This window comes from Neophocaena asiaeorientalis, unplaced genomic scaffold, assembly GCF_003031525.2.
Source record: "Neophocaena asiaeorientalis asiaeorientalis breed wild unplaced genomic scaffold, Neophocaena_asiaeorientalis_V1.1 scaffold601, whole genome shotgun sequence".
In the NCBI taxonomy this organism is placed as follows: domain Eukaryota; kingdom Metazoa; phylum Chordata; class Mammalia; order Artiodactyla; family Phocoenidae; genus Neophocaena; species Neophocaena asiaeorientalis.
In genome coordinates, this window is record NW_020174793.1 from 628,845 (window position 1) to 647,550 (window position 18,706).

At 38.2% G+C, this 18,706-nt stretch overlaps 1 protein-coding gene across 1 annotated transcript in view; it reads right to left on the bottom strand.

The window, feature by feature from the left end:
* CEP126 (centrosomal protein 126) overlaps positions 1-18,706 on the bottom strand; it is a 145,295-nt gene that overhangs the window by 94,332 nt on the left and 32,257 nt on the right. The window contains exons 3-4 of the mRNA XM_024760348.1: positions 13,901-14,046; positions 6,755-6,866 (exon numbers count right to left, since the gene is read on the bottom strand). Coding sequence (XP_024616116.1) covers positions 6,755-6,866; positions 13,901-14,046 — 258 coding nt within the window. The remainder of the gene's footprint in view (positions 1-6,754; positions 6,867-13,900; positions 14,047-18,706) is intronic.

The window sequence follows — 18,706 nt, forward strand, 5'->3', positions numbered from 1 at the left end:
GATGGGAGGGACTGATGGTGGGTAGAGCTGGGGGTTGCTGTGCTGGGTAGAGCTCAGTAAAACTTTAATCAGCTTGTCTGCTGATGGGTGGGGCTGGGTTCCCTCCCTGTTGGTTGTTTGGCCTGAGGTGATCCAACACTGGAGCCTACCTGGCTCTTTGGTGGGGCTAATGGTGGACTCTGGGAGGGCTCACGCGAAGGAGTACTTCCCAGAACTTCTGCTGCCAGTGTCCCTTTCCTCACGGTGAGCCACAGCCACCCCCCGCCTCTGCAGAAGACCCTCCAACAGTAGCAGGTCTCGTTCAGTCTCCTATGCGGTCACTGCTCCTTCCCCTTGGTCCCAGTGTGCACACTACTTTGTGTGTACCCTCCATGAGAGGAGTCTCTGTTTCCCCCAGTCCTGTTGAAATCCTGCAATCAAATCTCTCTAGCTGTCAAAGTCTGATTCTCTAGGAATTCCTCCTCCCATTGCCAGACCCCCAGGTTGGGAAGCTTGACGTTGGGCTTAGAACCTTCATTCCAGTGGGTGGACCTCTGTGGTATAAGTGTTCTCCAGTTTGTGGGTCACCCGCCCAGCAGTTATGGGATTTGATTTTATTGTGATTGTGCCCCTCCTACTGTCTCATTGTGGCTTCTCCTTTGACTTTCAATGTGGGGTATTTTTTCGGTGAGTTCCAATGTCTTCCTGTCAATGATTGTTCAGCAGTTAGCTGTGATTCTGGTGCTCTCACAAGAAGGAGTGAGCACACGTCCTTCTACTCCGCCATCTTGAACCAATCTTTCTGTCAGTTTCTTTTTTGTATGTAGATTCATCTGTATTATTTTTTAGATTCCATGTGTATGTGATATCATTATTTCCTTCCTTCTGCTGACTTTGGGCCTTGTTTGTTCTTTGTCTAATTCTTTTACATGGTAGGTTAGGTTGTTTGAGATTTTCCTTATTTCTTGAGGAAGGCCTGTTTTGCTATGAATTTCCTTCTTAGAACTGCTTTTGCTGTATCCCCCAAATTTTGGAAAGTTGTTTTCTACTTTCATTTGTTTTGAGGTATTTTCTGATTTACTCTTTGATTTCATCATTGACCCTTGGTATTTAGTTGCATGTTGTTTAGTCTCCATGTGTTTGTTCTTTTCTGTTTTTCTTTCTGTAGTTGATTTCTAATTGATACCACTGAGGTTGAAAGAAATGCTTGATATAATTTCTATCCTCTTAAATTTGTTGAGGCTTGTTTTGTGACCTAGTATGTGATATATCCTGGAGAACATTGCATGTGCACTTGAAAAGAATGTATATTCTGCTGGTTTTGGATGAAATGTCCTGAAGATATCAGTTAAGTCCAACTAGTCGTGCTGTGTCATTTAGGACCACTATTGCCTTATTGATTTTCTTTCTAGATGATTTGTCCATTGATATCCGTGGGGTGTTAAAGTCTCCTACAATTATTGTACTATTGTCAGTTTCTCCCTTTATGTCTGTTAGTATTTTCTTTATACATTTAGTAGCTCCTGTATTGGGTATGTATATGTTAAAGAGTATATATCCTCTTCTTGTATTGATCCCTTTTAATCATTATATAATGCTCTTTTTGTCTTTCATTATAGCTTCTGTTTTATTGTGTCTGATATGAGTATTGCTAGCCCTGCTTTCTTGTCATTTCCATGAAATATCCTTTTCTATCCCCTTACTTTCAGTTTGTTTGTGCCTTTTGCCCTGAAGTGAGTCTCTTGTAGGCAGCATATTGAAGGGTCTTGTTCTTTTTTTTTCCAACCAATCAGCTATCCTATGTCTTTTGATTAAAGCATTAATCCATTGATATTTAGAGTAATTTATTGATAGGTATGTACTTATTGCCATTTTATTACTTGTTTTCCAGTTGTTTTGTATTTTTTCCTCTGTTGATTTCTTCTTTTTGTTTCTCCCATTATGGTTTGATGATATTCTTTTGTAGTATGCTTGAGTTTCTTTCTTTTTGGTTGTTGTGTATCTATTGTAGGTTTTTGCTTTGTGGTTACCATGGGGTTCATATATGTTAACTCATAATTATATCTACTTGCTTTGAACTCATAGTCATTTAACTTTGAACACATTCTAAAAGATCTACGTTTTTTACTCCCCTCCCCCATATTTTGTTTTTGATGTATTTTTTACAGCTTCATGTTTATCCCATAAGTATTTATTGTAGTAGGAGTTGCTTTTACAACTTTTTGTCTTTTAATCTATGTACTGGCTTATTTAAGTGATCTTCAATCCCCATACATATGTCTTTCCTATTGGGATTTTTCCCTTTCTGATAGATTCTTACTGCTTTTCCATTTTGAGAAGACCCATCAACATTTCTTTTAGGGTAGGTTTAGTATTGCTGAATTCTTTTAGTTTTTGCTTGTCTGAGAAGTTCTTTATCTCAGCTTCTATTCTAAATGATAATCTTGCTGGGTAGACAATCTTAGGTTGCAGGTTCCTCTGCCTTTTTACTGTATTTAACTTTCTGTATCTCTATGATTTTGGGTGAAACAGTTACCTATTGTGGTCTTGAAGGGGTGTTCTTATGTGGGTGTGTCCCTATGCAGACTGTGTGTGCCCAGTGCATTTGGTGGATTGATGTGGATGCCAGTCATATCTTTCCTCAAGGTATGCTGGCCTCTATCACCTTGGTAGGGAATGTGGCTAGTAATGGAGGAGTTAGAGCCTGTGTGGGGCGTGAGATGTACTTCCACTCTGCTTAGTGGCCATCACTGCCCTGTCAGGGGTGAGATCTACTCTGAAGTTGCTGGAGCAGAGGCCCTGAGATTTCGGCTCAAGCTGGTTCTGCTTCCTTTAAGTGTGTATTTTTCCTTCTTCTTGCACTGGGCTTTTGACCCAAAGGTGGGGAGTGCTGAAGCAAATGGGGCTCAGGTGCTTATAGAGGGCTGATATGCTGTCCTGTAGGCATCTGTGACTCCACTCAGATGTAGCCTAAGTTTGCATCTTTTCCCCTGTTGTGATTGTCCCAGATCTAGTGTAAGGCTATGGCGTGGAGTGGGAGAGGTTGGAGCGTTTGCTTGTCTGGAACTGGGGAGTATGGAATGGTGGTCATGGGAGTTCAAGCACCTGCACTGCCATCAGAAGTCTGGGCTGCTTCTGGGGTGCTGTTTAAGTAACTTCCAACAATGGACACTGTTCCACTTAGACCACACCCCAGGCCCTAGGTAGCCTCTGTATCTTTAGATTGAGTCTTTTCCCAGGTCCTGTCTGGCCTAGATCCAGGGCCAAGCTGTGGCTTGGAGTGAGCAGGGCTTGACATTCACTTGGCTCAGACTGGGGGGTGTGGCAAGGCAGCAGCCATGAGGGCACACCTCTCTCTGCCCTGTCTGGTGGTAAGCTAACACTTGCACACTCCTCATGAGTGGAGTCTAGGCTTCTCTAGCCTTTCAGTGGTTCTCCAAGCAGCCAAAGGGGCTTGTCTCCTATATGTAGGACCCCAGAAGGGGGACATCCAGTCTGTGGCTTGACCCACTCACTTCCCAGGGTGAATGTCTGCCTGTGTGATCTCCCTTTTCCTCTTAGTCCTCTCCCAGAGGCACAGGCCTCTTACCTGATGCTTTTCTTGCCATCCTAGCCAATTACATGTGTATCTTTCTTACAGCCTTGGTTGTATAGGAGTCCTTCTACATGTTTCCAGTTAGTTTTCCATTAGAATTGTTCCACATGTGGATGTATTTTTGAATTCTTTGTCAGGGAAGGTAAGCTCACATCCTCTTCATCTCCCACCTTCCCTACTCCAATTCTTACACTTCTATTTTATCAATATTCTTAAACTCTTATTTATGTCTCTTCTCTGCTGTGAAAAGGCATTTTCATTTTTTCTTCTCTCATCTTTTCCTTCTAACCACTCAAAATATTTTTATTCTTTGTCAGATTTATCCTTTTCTCACTATACAAAATAGTACTATTTTAGTTTAGGCAGTAATGATCTATCCCTTGGATTAGCCCATTAAGCTTTTTTAGTCTCCTTGCTTCCAATTTCTTTCCACTCTTTTCATTCTCCAACATTCATATCAATAATAATAAAGAGGATTATATCACTTCATGCTTAAAAACCTCCACTGATTCTCTACTAGTTATAGGATAGAAATTAAAAATTCCTAGACATACAAGCATTTCATATCTGATCTCAATCTACATTTCTAGATAATCTCCTGTCCTACCAGCAACACATACTACAGTCCTGCCACTCTGAACAAGTTCTATTTCCTTAGGTGTCTTTGTCTTTTACAACAATGTAGGCCTGAACATGCCTAAAATCAACCTATGCTACTTTAGTAGACAACTGGTACTCATCCTTTAAGTCTCCTCTCCAACGTCAAATTTCATACTTCTTTATCACTTTGCTAGTATTTCTGTAACTGCCCCCATAATGCAGTATTACTTGTGTCTTATGATGTAACTACCATTAAACAGTATTATAATGTAACTGCAAACCCTTCTTGGGCAGAGGACCATATCTCTTTCATATGTATAACCCTTGCTAATCAATGTCCAAATAATAGGTACTTAAGACACTTAACAATTTTATTCTCTACTTTTCTAGACTGCAATTCTGTTACTCATCAGTTTGACATCCATATTTAAACATGATAACATCTCTTCCATCTTAAGGGAAAAAGCCATATCTTGGCCCTATATCCCCTCTGGCTATTGTTCTACAGCTCTTTTCCTTTCACAGCCAAGCTACACTTGGTATTTTTTCTTTCTTGCTCTCCATTTCTTTCCAACTCATCACAATCTCTTTTCTGTCCCTATCCCTCCACTGAAATTTCTCAGACAAAAGTTGCCAGTGTGACTTTTTTTGTTGTGAAGTATAGTGGACACATTGCCTCTAAGCTGGATATTTTTTCTTTGCCCCTCCTGATTCACTTTCCATACTTCCCTACTTGTCTTTGCTAGGCAGAGACCAAATGATCCCTTGCCTTTTGATTTATGGCTGACTTTGTTCCTCTGGCTTCCTCTCTTCTGGGATTGGTTTAGTAGTGGCAATGTTACTCTACCTAGCAGCCCTCTCGTATAGCTATAGCTCTTTTCAGTTCAGGTCTGTGGTGGTAATACTGACTTTGTTGTCAGTTCTAGGGTTGCTTCATCATCCACTGTTGGCTTCCCAGTCTCTTTACTAACCTTTTTTCATTACCCCTTTTAAACATTACATGTTTTCTGCCAGTATCCTGATACAAACTTTTTATTTTACTGATTCCCTAGAAGCCATTTGATCTCTGTAAACTGCTTTTTTCCCCATGAAAGTCTGTATTTCCTTAGTTCTACCTTCTCTCACTATATAGTCCTGTATCAACCATTCTGTTCCTATCTGTAGGCTTCTCTTTTTTTCACTTCCTTAAATGTTACTGTTCTTTAGTGTTCTAACCTAGTTCTGTTGTCATAGTATGCAATCTCCACAGGTGATCTCATCCATTGTTTTGGCTTCAAATGTCTTAAGCCTAGATCTTTCTCTTGAGCTCTAGATCCATATAATTTCAATTACATATATTGAAATAGCCTCCTGTTTTGTCCTCTTTCAATCAGTTATCAACACTTGTTCACAATAGATTGGAATGATATGTTAAAAAAGAAAAGTTGATCTTATCTCCCATCTGCTCAAATCCTTAACTCCTCCTAAATGCTCAGGATAAAGTTTATATTCCTTAGCATGTAGATCATTTACCTCTCCAGTCTCACATCTAGTGAGCTATTGGTATTCTGCATTCTATTATTCAGCCATCTCTGACTCCTAGAACACATCATTCCTTCTGTTACTCTTGGCCTTTCCACATGCTCATCCCTCTGTCTGGAATACCAACTATCCACTTGTTTCATGATTAACTCCTATTTTCTTCAAAGCTTTGCTGAAGAGTTTTTTATTCCATGAAGTCTTTCTTGAACTATAATAAAGACTGAATGAATTTATTTGTTCTTAGATCTGATCAAGGGAACTATTTGCCACAGGTATTCTAAAAATGGAAGTACTTTAGTAAATAACATTATAAACAGGTAAAATATTAACATAAATTACATATGAATTGTAGACATCATTACATAAATTAATATTAAATATTATTATCATTACCCATTTGGTACTGTTCTATACTTTTTGAAGCATTATTTTACTTCTCTCCTAGATTATACACTTGGGATTATATTTTTGAATATTACACTTCTCCATATCCCCTTCTCAATGCCTGATATAATGCTATGTACATAGTAGGTTCAAGAAACATTTATAATAAATAAATGGAAAATACAGGATGTCAGAGGGTACTCTCTGGTTGGTTGGTCCATCCTATTGCTTCAAGATAAGTCATTTAAACTAACCTGGAGAGGAACCAGGAGGGACTGTAGCTTTTTAAAGATATCCAGGAAAGATTTTCAGTGAGGAAAAACCCATTTCTACCATAAAGTTACTCCTCTTACCTAAATTTATATCATTACAACTCAAATTTTTTTTCTCTCAGTAAAACCAATATCAATATTTTTAAATGGGTTTTATGATAATTCCTGTAGAAAAGTACTAACATAGGCAGCATTGTAATACCAAAGACAACAAATTAAAATTCCTTACTCTTGAAGCAGCTTATATTGTACTCTACCTCAATTCAATGTGTGAAAATAAAATAGTAAACTCTAAAACAGAGGTAAGGAGTAACAGATGAAAAGGCCTACAAACTCAGCAACTAGAGAACTATTTAATTATTATATATTAGTAAATTACACATGATAATCATAAATTACTTACCTCCAGTCTATTATTGGTCTGTGGGAAGAGGGAAGGTTTACCTCTGATTTTAAGTTGGATTCCTGAATTTGTTTGAGGGCCTCTTCTAATGGAGGAACTGGTTTTTGAAAAACTAAGGGGATAATAAAGGTCAAATAGTACAGAAGCACTTCATCTTCAACACTCTCTTTATATATAACTTAATTGGTCAATGATAAAATACTACCTTAAAATTTTTGTAAAAACTATTTTTTAGAATACTGTAAATATTTTAAATGTAGACACCCAATTCCCCAATAAGAAACAGTTACCTCAAAATTATCATCACCAATTTTAAGAATATTTATTTGGAAAAATGAAACATTGAGAAATGTCCAGCCTTTTTAGTGTGGCATGCAAACTCCATGATATCTGATTTCATAGTTCCATAAACTTCTGACAAAATTTACAAATATTCTTATGAAGAAAAGGGGAAGATATAAAAACACAATTTAACATTTATTGAGCATTTACTGTTTAAAGACATTATTTTTAAGCACTGTATAAGTATTAACTAATTTAATTCTTACTAAGGCCTTTGAGGCAGATGCTATTTGAATCTCCATTTTGCATCTGAGGAAACTGAAGCATAGAGAAGCTAAGTAACTTGTTCAAGGTCATACATTATATGGACACTCCTCCACATACCACTCTGCACAATCTCTAATCCAACCCTAGATCCCATAAGTATCCACTTTCCCAAGAATTTCCGTTGTGCACTTTGGTACACACCTTCTTGTTTCAGGTGAAACACAGCTTCTTTTTAAAGGATATTGCTTTTCCTTCAGCCCTCTTATGGGGAGGCACAAATAATTTAAAATAACTCAAGGTCTGAAGGTAGAATAGGTGACTTTCTAGCTCTCCAATGACACTACCAAACTGTTTCCTCCTTTCTTCTTTAAAAAACCCATGTCCTCAGACTTTTCCACTATTATAATGTTTGTTATTTACCTTAAAATGTTTAAGCAAAACCAGTATATTTTTATGAATGGATTAGTTCAAACTTGAACTCTAGAGTCAAGGGGTGATTGCATAAAATACCAGTGAAAAATGCACAGTTACAAGATGGTTTGCTGGATATTCTAATCATAAAGGGCCAATCCTCTTGAGGCAGAAACTATCAAGCTTTAGATTTTGATTGTTTTTCTAATTAGCATAATCAATGTCTCAAATGGTTCCTTATTGGAAAAACTAATGGCCAGTTGCACAGCCTGATGAATGTTAAAAATGGATTTTCTTTGTTGAACTTTAAGATATTTAAGTGGACTTTCCTAAAATATGTTAATCACTCTGTACCCTTGCATGAACAGAGAATAAGAATCTAGGGAGGTCTATACCCTATACCCTTACAGATGGTATTGAGGTTTGATCTCTGATTAGTCTTGGCTCCAGCAGTTAAACAGGAATATTTCTGATGGTCCAATGCCAGAAGGCACGTAAATTTTGTCTCTGGAATGTGACTGTATAAGTCTGAGTGGACCTTTCATATAAAGTGTAGTCGGAGCACCTAAAAGGACAGAGGACTGGGACTTTATTGAGCTTAGCAAACAAGTAGTACCAATCGTTTTTTGTCTGCTTTGCTAAAAAACGTTTAGCTGTGCTACACTATAGTCTGAGACTTTGCTTTTATTAACACTCACCACTTATTGTCTATCAAAGAGAACTTAAAAACTACCTTTAAAACTAAGGTAGTTTTACAGTTTACAAACACCCATTACTCTTTCTTGTTGCTGTTGTCTAATGACCTTCTAGTCACTACCTCATACTCACTGATGAAAATTTAAGCTTACATTTTTTGTGTACTTATGGTGTATTCGGGCTTTATTATTTCATTTAAACCACTAGGCTCCTCCTTCCAGTTCTTTTGCTCTAATATTCTAACTCCAACAATTCTCTGACTCCAAAAATTTTTTGACCTCATCGGAACTCCCAATCCCTTTTGCGAAGCAAGGGGAAGCATCAGCTATCATGCACATAGGGTGAACCTTTGGTTTAACTCTCATAATTTGGGAATAAACTAAACCCATAGACAATTAAATAAACAGTTATTTATCATAGCTTTGTTGTTGCTCTTCACTCATGGCATTACATTTTCTTAAAATTTTAATCTAATATTTTGTACAGGTAATATATTCATGTTCAGAAATCAAAAAAATAAAATACACATTTGGAAGTCTTGCTCTTATTGGTCATTTATGTATTCTATCACTGTTTATGCGAATACAAACATACATAAGTATATATTCTATTTTAAAAAGTTGAAGTATAGTTCATTTACAACACTATATTAGTTTCAGGTGTACAACACAGATATTCAATATTTTTATAGATTATACTCCATTTAACATTATTAAAAAATAATGGCTATATTTCCCTGTGCTGTACAGTATATCCTTGCTGCTTGTCTATTTTATACATAGTAGTTTGTGTCTGTTAACCCAGCAGTCCCCAACCTTTTTGGCACCAGGGACTGGTTTCGTGGAAGACAATTTTTCCACAGATGGGGTTGCGGGGTATGGTTCAGGCAGTAATGCGAGTGATGGGGAGTGATGGGGAGCAATGGGGAGCGGCAGATGAAGCTTCACTCGCTTGCCCACTGCTCACCTCCTCCTGTGCGGCCCTGTTCCTAACAGGCTACAGACCAGTAGTGGTCCGCGGTCCAGGGGTTGGGGACCCCTGTTTTAACCCATACCCCTATTTGTTCCACCCTTTCACCCTCCACACTAGTAACCACTAGTTTGTTCTTTGTATCTGTAAGGTTATTTCTGTTTTTAAATATACATTCATTTGTTTTCTTTTTTTGATTTTGCATAAGTGATAACAGAGCTTGTCTTTCTCTGACTTATTGCAATAAGGCAGAATTTCATTCTTTTTTGCGGCTAATATTCCATTGTATATATTTTCCCTAATTCAGTTAGAATTCTTATTACTATTGCTTTGAGTTCTTTATCTGGTAAATTATTTCTGTTTCATTATTTGTTTTTTTCTCTTGCTCTTTCAATGGAGACAAATTCTTCTGTCTTCTCATTTTGCTTAACAGTCTCTGTCTCTATGAAATTAGGTGAAACAGCTACCTATTGCTGTCTTGAAGGGGTGTCCTTATGTGGGAGCATCCCTATACAGCCTGTGTGTCCAGTGGTTTTGGTGGGTGGGCTGGATTTGACATGAACACAAGTCATGTATTTCCTCGGGGTGTGCTGGCAGCTATCACTTTGGCAGGATGTGGGGCTGGAGAAGCGGGTGGGGGAGGGCCAGAGCCAGGAGTGAGCTGGGGCTTCCTCTCTGCTCAGGGACCGTCACCGCCTTATTGGGGCCAGGGTCGGGTCCCAAGTTGCTGGAGCAGAAGCCTTAAGGATTGGGTCTGAGCTAGCTCTGTTCCATTTAAGTGTGAGCTTCCCCTCTCCCAGCACCAGCACTCTTGCCCCTGACGTAAGCAATGCTGAAACAAGAGGGGCCAGTGTGAGCTCTTGGTGTGTGACCAGGTGCAGGCGGCAACAGTTTGGCCACATACAGAATTTGGGCTGCTTTTGATGTGCTGCCTATGCAAGTGTCCATAATGGCTGCCCTCACCCAAAGGATACCACTTTGGTTCTGAATTGCCTGTGTCTCATGGCTGAGCTGTTTCTTTGGTTGTGGCAGCCCTAGTTCCAGTGTGGAGCTGTGACATGAAGTAAGCAGGGATTGAGCATTCACTTGGCTCAGGCTGCGGTGTGCTCCAGAGCAGTTTCAGGAAACCAGTCAGCCACCTGCGCAGTTTCAATCTGCCTCTCTGCCCTCTTTCGGGAGTAAGCAAGTGTGCGCGTACTTCCCCCAAGCTCGAGTACAGGCTTCCCACAGCCCTCCTGTTAGTCCCACCAGCCCTCCAACCAGCCTAGGGGCTCATCTTCCCTGTGTTGGAGCCCAGGACTGGGGCGCCCAATATGTGGCTGGAACAGAATCACTCACTCCCCAGGGAGGATTTCTGCCTGTGTAATCTCCCTTTTCCTCTGAGTACCCTTCCTGGAGCACAGGTCCCAACCTGATCGCTTCTCTTTCTTTCCTACCCTATTCCATGTGGATCTTTCTTTCAGCCTTGGCTGCACAGGAGTCTTTCTACCAGTTTCCAGTGAGAACTGTTTCACATGTAGATGTATTTTTGATGTGTTTGTTGGGGGAGGTGAGTTCTATGTCCTCCTACTCCACCATCTTGATCTCCTCCCTTAATATATATTCTAATTTCCCTCTTGTCTTACACAGAAGGTAGAATATTATGTATACTGATATGAATCTATGCAATTTGGGGGGCTTCATTAAGAAAAAATACTGCAAAACTACTAATATAAAATTAGATGTAGAGGCCATGACAGTGAAACTTAAACCTTATTGGCTTTATGGTAAATCTATCTCTGCTGGAGTTTGTTCCATATAAGTCCATAAAGAATTTCCCAGTTTTTTAATAGCTGCATTATATTCCATTGAGTGAATGTGTACGTCATTTGTTTTTACTAAAACTCCTCACTTTCTGTACATAGGCCCTTGGGTAGTCAGCACCCCCTCTGGGGCAAATGATTACTCATGAGTGGTGAGTACTCTGAGGCATTTAATACAACTGACCACATACGCTTTCTTAAAACTACCTTTTCTTTTGCCTCTTATAACAATTTTCTTTGTTTGCTTTTGTTTCCCATCCTACTTTCTTGGTAACTACTTTTCAAAATCCATTTTTAGTTTTCATTTCTCTACTTATAATAAATGCTAGTGTGCACTAAGGTTCTATTTTAGGCCCTATCTTCAATCTGCATCTATACCCAATATTTACCTTACCTTTCCACGTGGCTTCCTTTACCAACTATATATCTATTCATCAGTGACTCTTAAATATAATTTCTATTCCATAATTTTTTCTTAAGTTTCAGTTGTTGATTTGATTTCCCTATTTGCATGAGTCATGGGAAGCTCAAAATCAATGCATTTAAAACTTAATTAATAATCTTTATCTCTAACCTGATTCTTCTTCTTTACTTGCAACCTTGATTAATATCATCATCCACCAAAATAATTGATTCATTAACCAAGTCCTTACGGAGTGCTAAAAATTTGTGAGGCTCTGCGCTAGTTCCTAGGGGCACTGTTCTCCTAGTCTTTCTTCCAGCCATCTTGATAAATTAGTAACTGAATCTATTGATTATATCTCTTGAATATATTACCTCCTGTCTCTATATCCAGTGCAGTGCTTTAATTTAGCAGCTTAACACTTCTTGCCACAAATACTGAAATAGTCTACTACTAGTCTACCTACTTTAATATGTCTCTACTTCAATTCATCTTCCATGTTGTATGGATAATTACCTTTCTAACAAATCTAATTTTAGCACAGACTCTTAGTTTCCTACCTAATGTCCATTTTCCCTTTGTTCCTTGGTAACACACCCTATATTGTTAGGGGTGGCAATACAGCCACATTAAAAAAAAAACAACTATATTTTCCAGTCTCCCTTGCAGATGGAGTTGCCAATTAGATATAAGCAGATAGATGGGGGCTTCTAGGAAAACAATTTAAAGGGAGCTCAGAGGTATACCCTTCTGTCCTTTCCATTTCTTCCTTCTTCCTGTCTACAACACTGACATTATGTCTGGAGCTTCAGCCACTACCACATGAACATGAGGGTAAAGCTATGTAAATCACATACTGAGGGCAGCTGAGCTGAGAGACAGAAGGAGTCTGTGTTCCCAGTGACTTCGCATAATCATCAAACCAGCTCCTGACTGCCGAACTGAGGACTTCATATTACACTAGAGAAAAATAAACCCCTATGATGTTTAAGATATTATTATTTTTAGCAGTGTTACTAGCTGCCCTTACTTTCAGTAAGATCTTTTATTGACCCAGTTAACTGGCTTCTTTCCAGTTAAAAAACTTTAAGTGGACTGTATATTGGATAAAGACAAAATTCCTAGCATGGGATACAAAGTTCTTAGAGAATTGTTCCAACTCATTTTTCTAGCCTTATACCCATTTTTTTCCCTATCCTATGCTTTGGATACACTTTGTATTTGCAATGTATAATTTACTTGTAAAAGCTGTTCCTTATGTCTGGGATGTTTTTAAATTGTCTCTTTGCTTGGCAAAATGCTTATTCTTTAAGATTCAAATTTTTCCAGGGATGATATCCCTCATATCCCTGTATAAGTTTAGTGTTCTTTCCTCTGTGCTCTCATAGTACTTTACACATTCTGCTACCATAGCAATTATATTTATTGACATTAATTGTTTATATCACTCTCATCTCCAAAATAAACTGTGAGGTCTTTAATGGTAGAGTACAATTAGATTTCTCTGTATCTCAGCACCTCAGCTTAGCCCAGGGCTGTGTACAATGGAGCACAACATATGTTTGCTGAATACATAAAGGTTCTGCTTCTCCTATTTTTTTTTGAAGCTTTGACATTTTGTTGCTAATTCTGTGTTACTATGTAAGGCATAAAAAAATGTAGATGTGATATTGAAGAATCAAACATAATCATTTAAAAATTCTGAATTGGTTTCAGTCTTAGATTGTTGGATTATGTCACTCTGTACTTTTGTTTTATTTTGCCAGTCTCTCAAATATGAATTTGAGCAAAAATGTGGACAAAATGAATCTGACATTAATTTACTAAACCTAACGACTTCTCTGCCGGTCCAGTGGTTAAGACTTCATGCTTCCACTGCAGGGGTCACGGGCTTGATCCCTGGTCAGGGAATTAAGATTCCACATGCCGTGTGGTGCAGCCAAAAAAAAAAAAAAGGATATGTATATATATATAAGTTTACTAAACCTAAATGCTAAATTTTCTTTTTATGTTAAGCTATTTATTAAATCAGTTTTAAAAAGACAAAACACTGTAAGCCAGTATTAAGTAGAATCAAACTTGTGTGCTTTCCAAATTTACAAATAGAGCCAACAAAATATTAATCCTCCAAATTAAACTTATATCAAATTGCAATTTTTCATTTCATTTCACTTTAGTCCTGTTATTCAAAAGGCATAGTAGCATTTTTAGTCTGAATTTCCACTTTGTTTCTTAATTTATTTTATTGTCTACTCAAGCTGAATGTGATTATAACTTTCATTTTTTGTTTTTATATTGTTCTAGAAATTAAGGCACCTGTTCTCTTCCGCTGTGAAAGAGGAATATGGGCCCGCTGGAATTTTTCAGTAACTTCTTCAAACTTTTTTTTTCGTTGTTGAAGTATTTGTTCTCTGATTTGGTGTTCTCTTTCTTCTTGTTGTTTTCGTTTCTCTTCAAAAGCTCTGTATTTAAAACACAAGGTAGACAACAGAACTGACAATAAGTTTATAAAATCGCAACACAGAAAATAGTTCCAAAACAATACATTTATTATATGAGTGTTTTCATATTTCAAAAGTTTAATTACTTAGAAAAAACAAGTTTTAAATAAAAAAAGGCCCTTTGCTAAGAATTTAAATACCTTTGCAAATAGTAATTTCAGAACCTTATCTAGGTCTTTTGCAACTAAGAGAAGGCCTTTAATGACGCTCTTTCTAATTTTGGGCAGGTCTGCACACACGTCCCACTTCCACTTCCCAAGCCCTGCTGTGGAAAATGTCTTTTCTAAAAAGCTACACTATTTTCTATAATGTGAAGAATTAACTCATTGGTGAAAGAATCAGTCTTGCAAATTATGGAGTAACCAGGAAAATATTGTATATTTCTCTTTTTCTTTTAGCCAAAAGTTCAAAATTGGCAGTCATGTTGAGTCTGAACTGTGCTAAAAATCTGGACAATTTACATAAAAATCTTGATTCTCGACTTCTTTTGAAAATATGAAAGATTTGGCAACCCTGGACTCTTATTCACACATGGTTATAAACACATGCCCATAATTCTTACCATCTCTATTTTTCTTAACTTTCCTGTTTCATTTATTTCTGATTGTCCCTAGGCATTTGAGTTTATATTCAAAGAATTAATTTCAAAGAATTAATTATGTTCATAAGAATGTGTGTGTTTGAGTGATTCAATAATTATCTTCTGGATAATGAGAAAAATGAAGAAGCAAGTTTACAACTCACTGGTAGAGAAACCTCCAAGTACCTCTTTGGAATACATGGGGTTGGGAGGTGGTTGGTAAGAACTCTTTAAATTTTTCAGTGCCATAGGTTACTATTAACCATCCTTCCGAAGACCTCCACTGGCTGGAGCATTATTCTAGTTTAATAACTCAGATTTTAGGAACTATAATTCTGGGCAGTAGGGCCAAAGATCTTCAAGTGGTTCAATCTCTGTGGTAGGTATGAGGTAGTGGTGTGGTGCCACAGGTGGGAGAGGATATTTTTACTTCTCAAAACAATCTCCTTCAAGAATTACCCCAGAATCCATCAGTGGGCACTTGAACCGACCCTGCTGTCCCAGGAGTGCACGGAAACCTTTCACTACTAGGAAATCTGCCAGTGGCTTCCAGGACCAGCCAGGTGTCCTGGGAGTGTGTGGATAATGCCTCCCACTAGGAAATTTGCTAGTGGGTGCCAGGACTTTCCATGGTGTCCCAGGAGGGCACAGATAGCTCCCTGCACTAGGAAATTCACCCAGAGGAGGGGCTGAAACCACAGCTGAGGCCCAGGGGCTATGTGACTAAGAAATAAGAGCTTAAATCTCTCCTCGTGGCTGCACAAACTGTGGACTTACACCTCGGTTGACAGCTTCCTAAATTCAGTGTCTGCGAAACATCTGAAAGGACAAGTGCTCTTGCATCTGGGATGGGTCTGGCTTTACCAGCTGTGGGCTCTGTGGGCATGTACATGTGGGAGTAGGGCCAGACCGAGTTTGAGCTGCCTCCATAGTTCCCACAGTGGGTCCAGGTGCATGATTACTGCAGTACTGGGACCTAACCTCAGTAGACCTGCACTGGTGGCTGGGTGAAAAGAATGTCCGAGAGTTACCAGGGCCAATTACCAGCATACCCACAGTTAAGGTGGGACTGAGAGCAGTGCCAACAACAGATACTTTCTGACCCCACACAGTGGGTGAAAGGGGACACAACAGAGCATATACACAGGTGAACAGCTCTAAAGGAGGAAAACTCAGTGGCTTCTCTCCTAGTGGGAATGCTCCAATTCTTCCTACCTTGCACCACAGATCAGAATCATAGTGAAGAAACAGAGCTGGGGGCCTCTACTCCAACAACTAGGGAGTAGACTCCACCCCTGACAGGGCAGTGACAACCACAGAGCAAAGGGGAGCCCCTGCTCAATATCTAGGGCAATAACTGATCACCACAACACAAATCAAAGCCCCTATCAAGGGAATAACAGCACAAGCCTCTGGACCAACCTCTCCCAACAGGGGGCAGACACTAGAAACAAGAGGAACTACAACACTGTAGCCTGCAGAAAGGAGACCACAAACACAGTAAGTTAGACAAAATGAGATGACAGAAAAATAAGTTACAGATGAAGGAGCAAGGTAAAAATAGACAAGACCAAATAAATGAAGAGGAAATAGGCAATCTACCTGAAAAAGAATTCAGAGTAATGATAGTAAAGATGATGCAAGATCTAAGAAATAGAATACAAGCATAAATCGAGAAAAGACAAAAAATGTTTAACAAGGACCTAGAAGAAATAAAGAACTTATAAACAGAGATGAACAATACAATAACTTAAATGAAACATACACTAGAAGGAATCAATAGCAGAATAACTGAAGCAGAAGAATGGATACGTGTGCTGGAATATAGAATGGTGCAAATAACTGCCACAGAACAAAATAAAGAAAAAAGAATGAAAAGAAATGAGGGCAGTCTCAGAACTTCTGGGGCAACATTAAACGTGGCAATATTTGAATTATAGGGGTCCTTGAAGAAGAAGAAAAAGAGAAAGGGTCTGAGAAAATATGTGAAGAGATTATAGTCCAAAACTTTCTTAACATGGGAAAAGAAAGAGTCACCCAGGTCCAAGAAGCCCAGAGAGTCCCATACAGGATAAATCCAAGGAGGAACACACCAAGACACATATTAATCAAACTAACAAAAACTAAACACAAAGAAAAAATATTAAAAGCAGCAAGGGAAATGGAACAAATAACACACAGGGGAATCCCCATAAGGTTAACAGCTGATCTTTCAGCAGACACTCTGCAGGCCAGAAGGCAGTGGCAGGATATATTTAAAGTGATGAAAGGGAAAAACCTACAACCAAGATTAGTCTACCTGGCAAGGATCTCATTCAGATTCTACAGAGACATCAAAAGCTTTATAGACAAGCAAACGTTAAGAGAATTCAGCACAACAAAACCAGCTTTACAATAAATGCTAATGGAACTTCTCTAGGCAAGAAACACAAGAGAAGGAAAAGACCTACAAAAACAAACCCAAAACAATTAAGAAAATGGGAATAGGTACATACATATTGATAATTACCTTAAATGTAAATGGATTAAATGCTCCAACCAAAAGACACAGACTGGCTGAATGGATACAAAAACTGGACCCATATATATGCTGTCTACAAGAGACCCACTTCAGACCTAAGGACACATACAGACTGAAACTGAGGGGTTGGAAAAAGATATTCTATGCAAATGGAAATCAAAAGAAAGCTGGAGTAGCAATACTCACATCAGATAAAATAGACCTTAAAATAAAGACTGTTGCAAGAGACTAGGAAGGACACTACATAATGATCAAGCGATCAATCCAAGAAGAAAACGTAACAATTGTAAATATATATGCACTCAACATAGGTGCTCCACAATATATAAGGCAAATGTAACAGCCATAAAAGGGGAAATTGACAGTAACATAATAATAGTGGGGGACTTTATCACCCCACTTACAGCAATGGACAGATCATCCAGACAGAAAATTAATAAGGAAACACAAGCCTTAAATGACACATTAGACCAGGTAGACTTAATTGATATTTATAGGACATTCCATCCAAAAGCAACAGAATACACTTTCTTCTCAAATGTACATAGAAATTCTCCAGGATGGATCATATGGTCAGTCAAAAATAAAGCCTCGGTAAATTTAAGAAAACTGAAATCATATCAAGCGTCTTTTCCAACCACAATGCTATGAGACTAAAAATCAATTATAGAAAATACACCATAAAAAATACAAACACATGGAGGCTAAACAATATGTTACTAAATAAACAATGGATCACTGAAGAAATCAAAGAGAAAAATTTGAAAAAGTACCTGGAGACAAATGACAATGAAAATATGACAATCCAAAACCTATGGGACTCAGCAAAAGTAGTTCTAAGAGGGAAATTTATACCAATACAATCCCAGCTCAAGAAACAAGAAAAATCTCAAATAAACAACTTAACCTTACACCTAAATCAATTAGAGAAAGAACAAACAGAACCCAAAGTTAGCAGAACAAAAGAAATCATAAAGATCAGACTAGAAATAAATGAAATAGAGGTGAAGAAAATAGAAAAGATCAATAAAACTAAAGCTGGTTCTTTGAAAAGATAAACAAAATTGATAAACCTTTAGCCAGACTCATCAAGAAAAAAAGGGAGTGGAATCAAATCAATAAAATTAGAAATGAAAAAGGAGAAGTTACAACTGACACCACAGAAATACAAAGGATCATAAGAGACTACTACAAGCAACTACATGCCGAAACATGGTCAACCTGGAACAAATGGACAACTTCTTAGAAAGGTACAACCTTCCAAGATTGAACCAGGAAGAAACAGAAAATATGAACAGACAAATCACAAATAATGAAATTGAAACTATGATAAAAAATCTTCCAACAATCAAAAGTCCAGGACCAGATAGCTTCACAGGCGAATTCAATCAAATGTTTAGAGAAGAGCTAACACCTATTCTTCTAAAACTCTTCCAAAAATTTGCAGAGGAAGAAAAACTCCCAAACTCATTCTATGAGGTCCCCATCACCCTGGTACCAAAACCAGACAGACTGTAAAA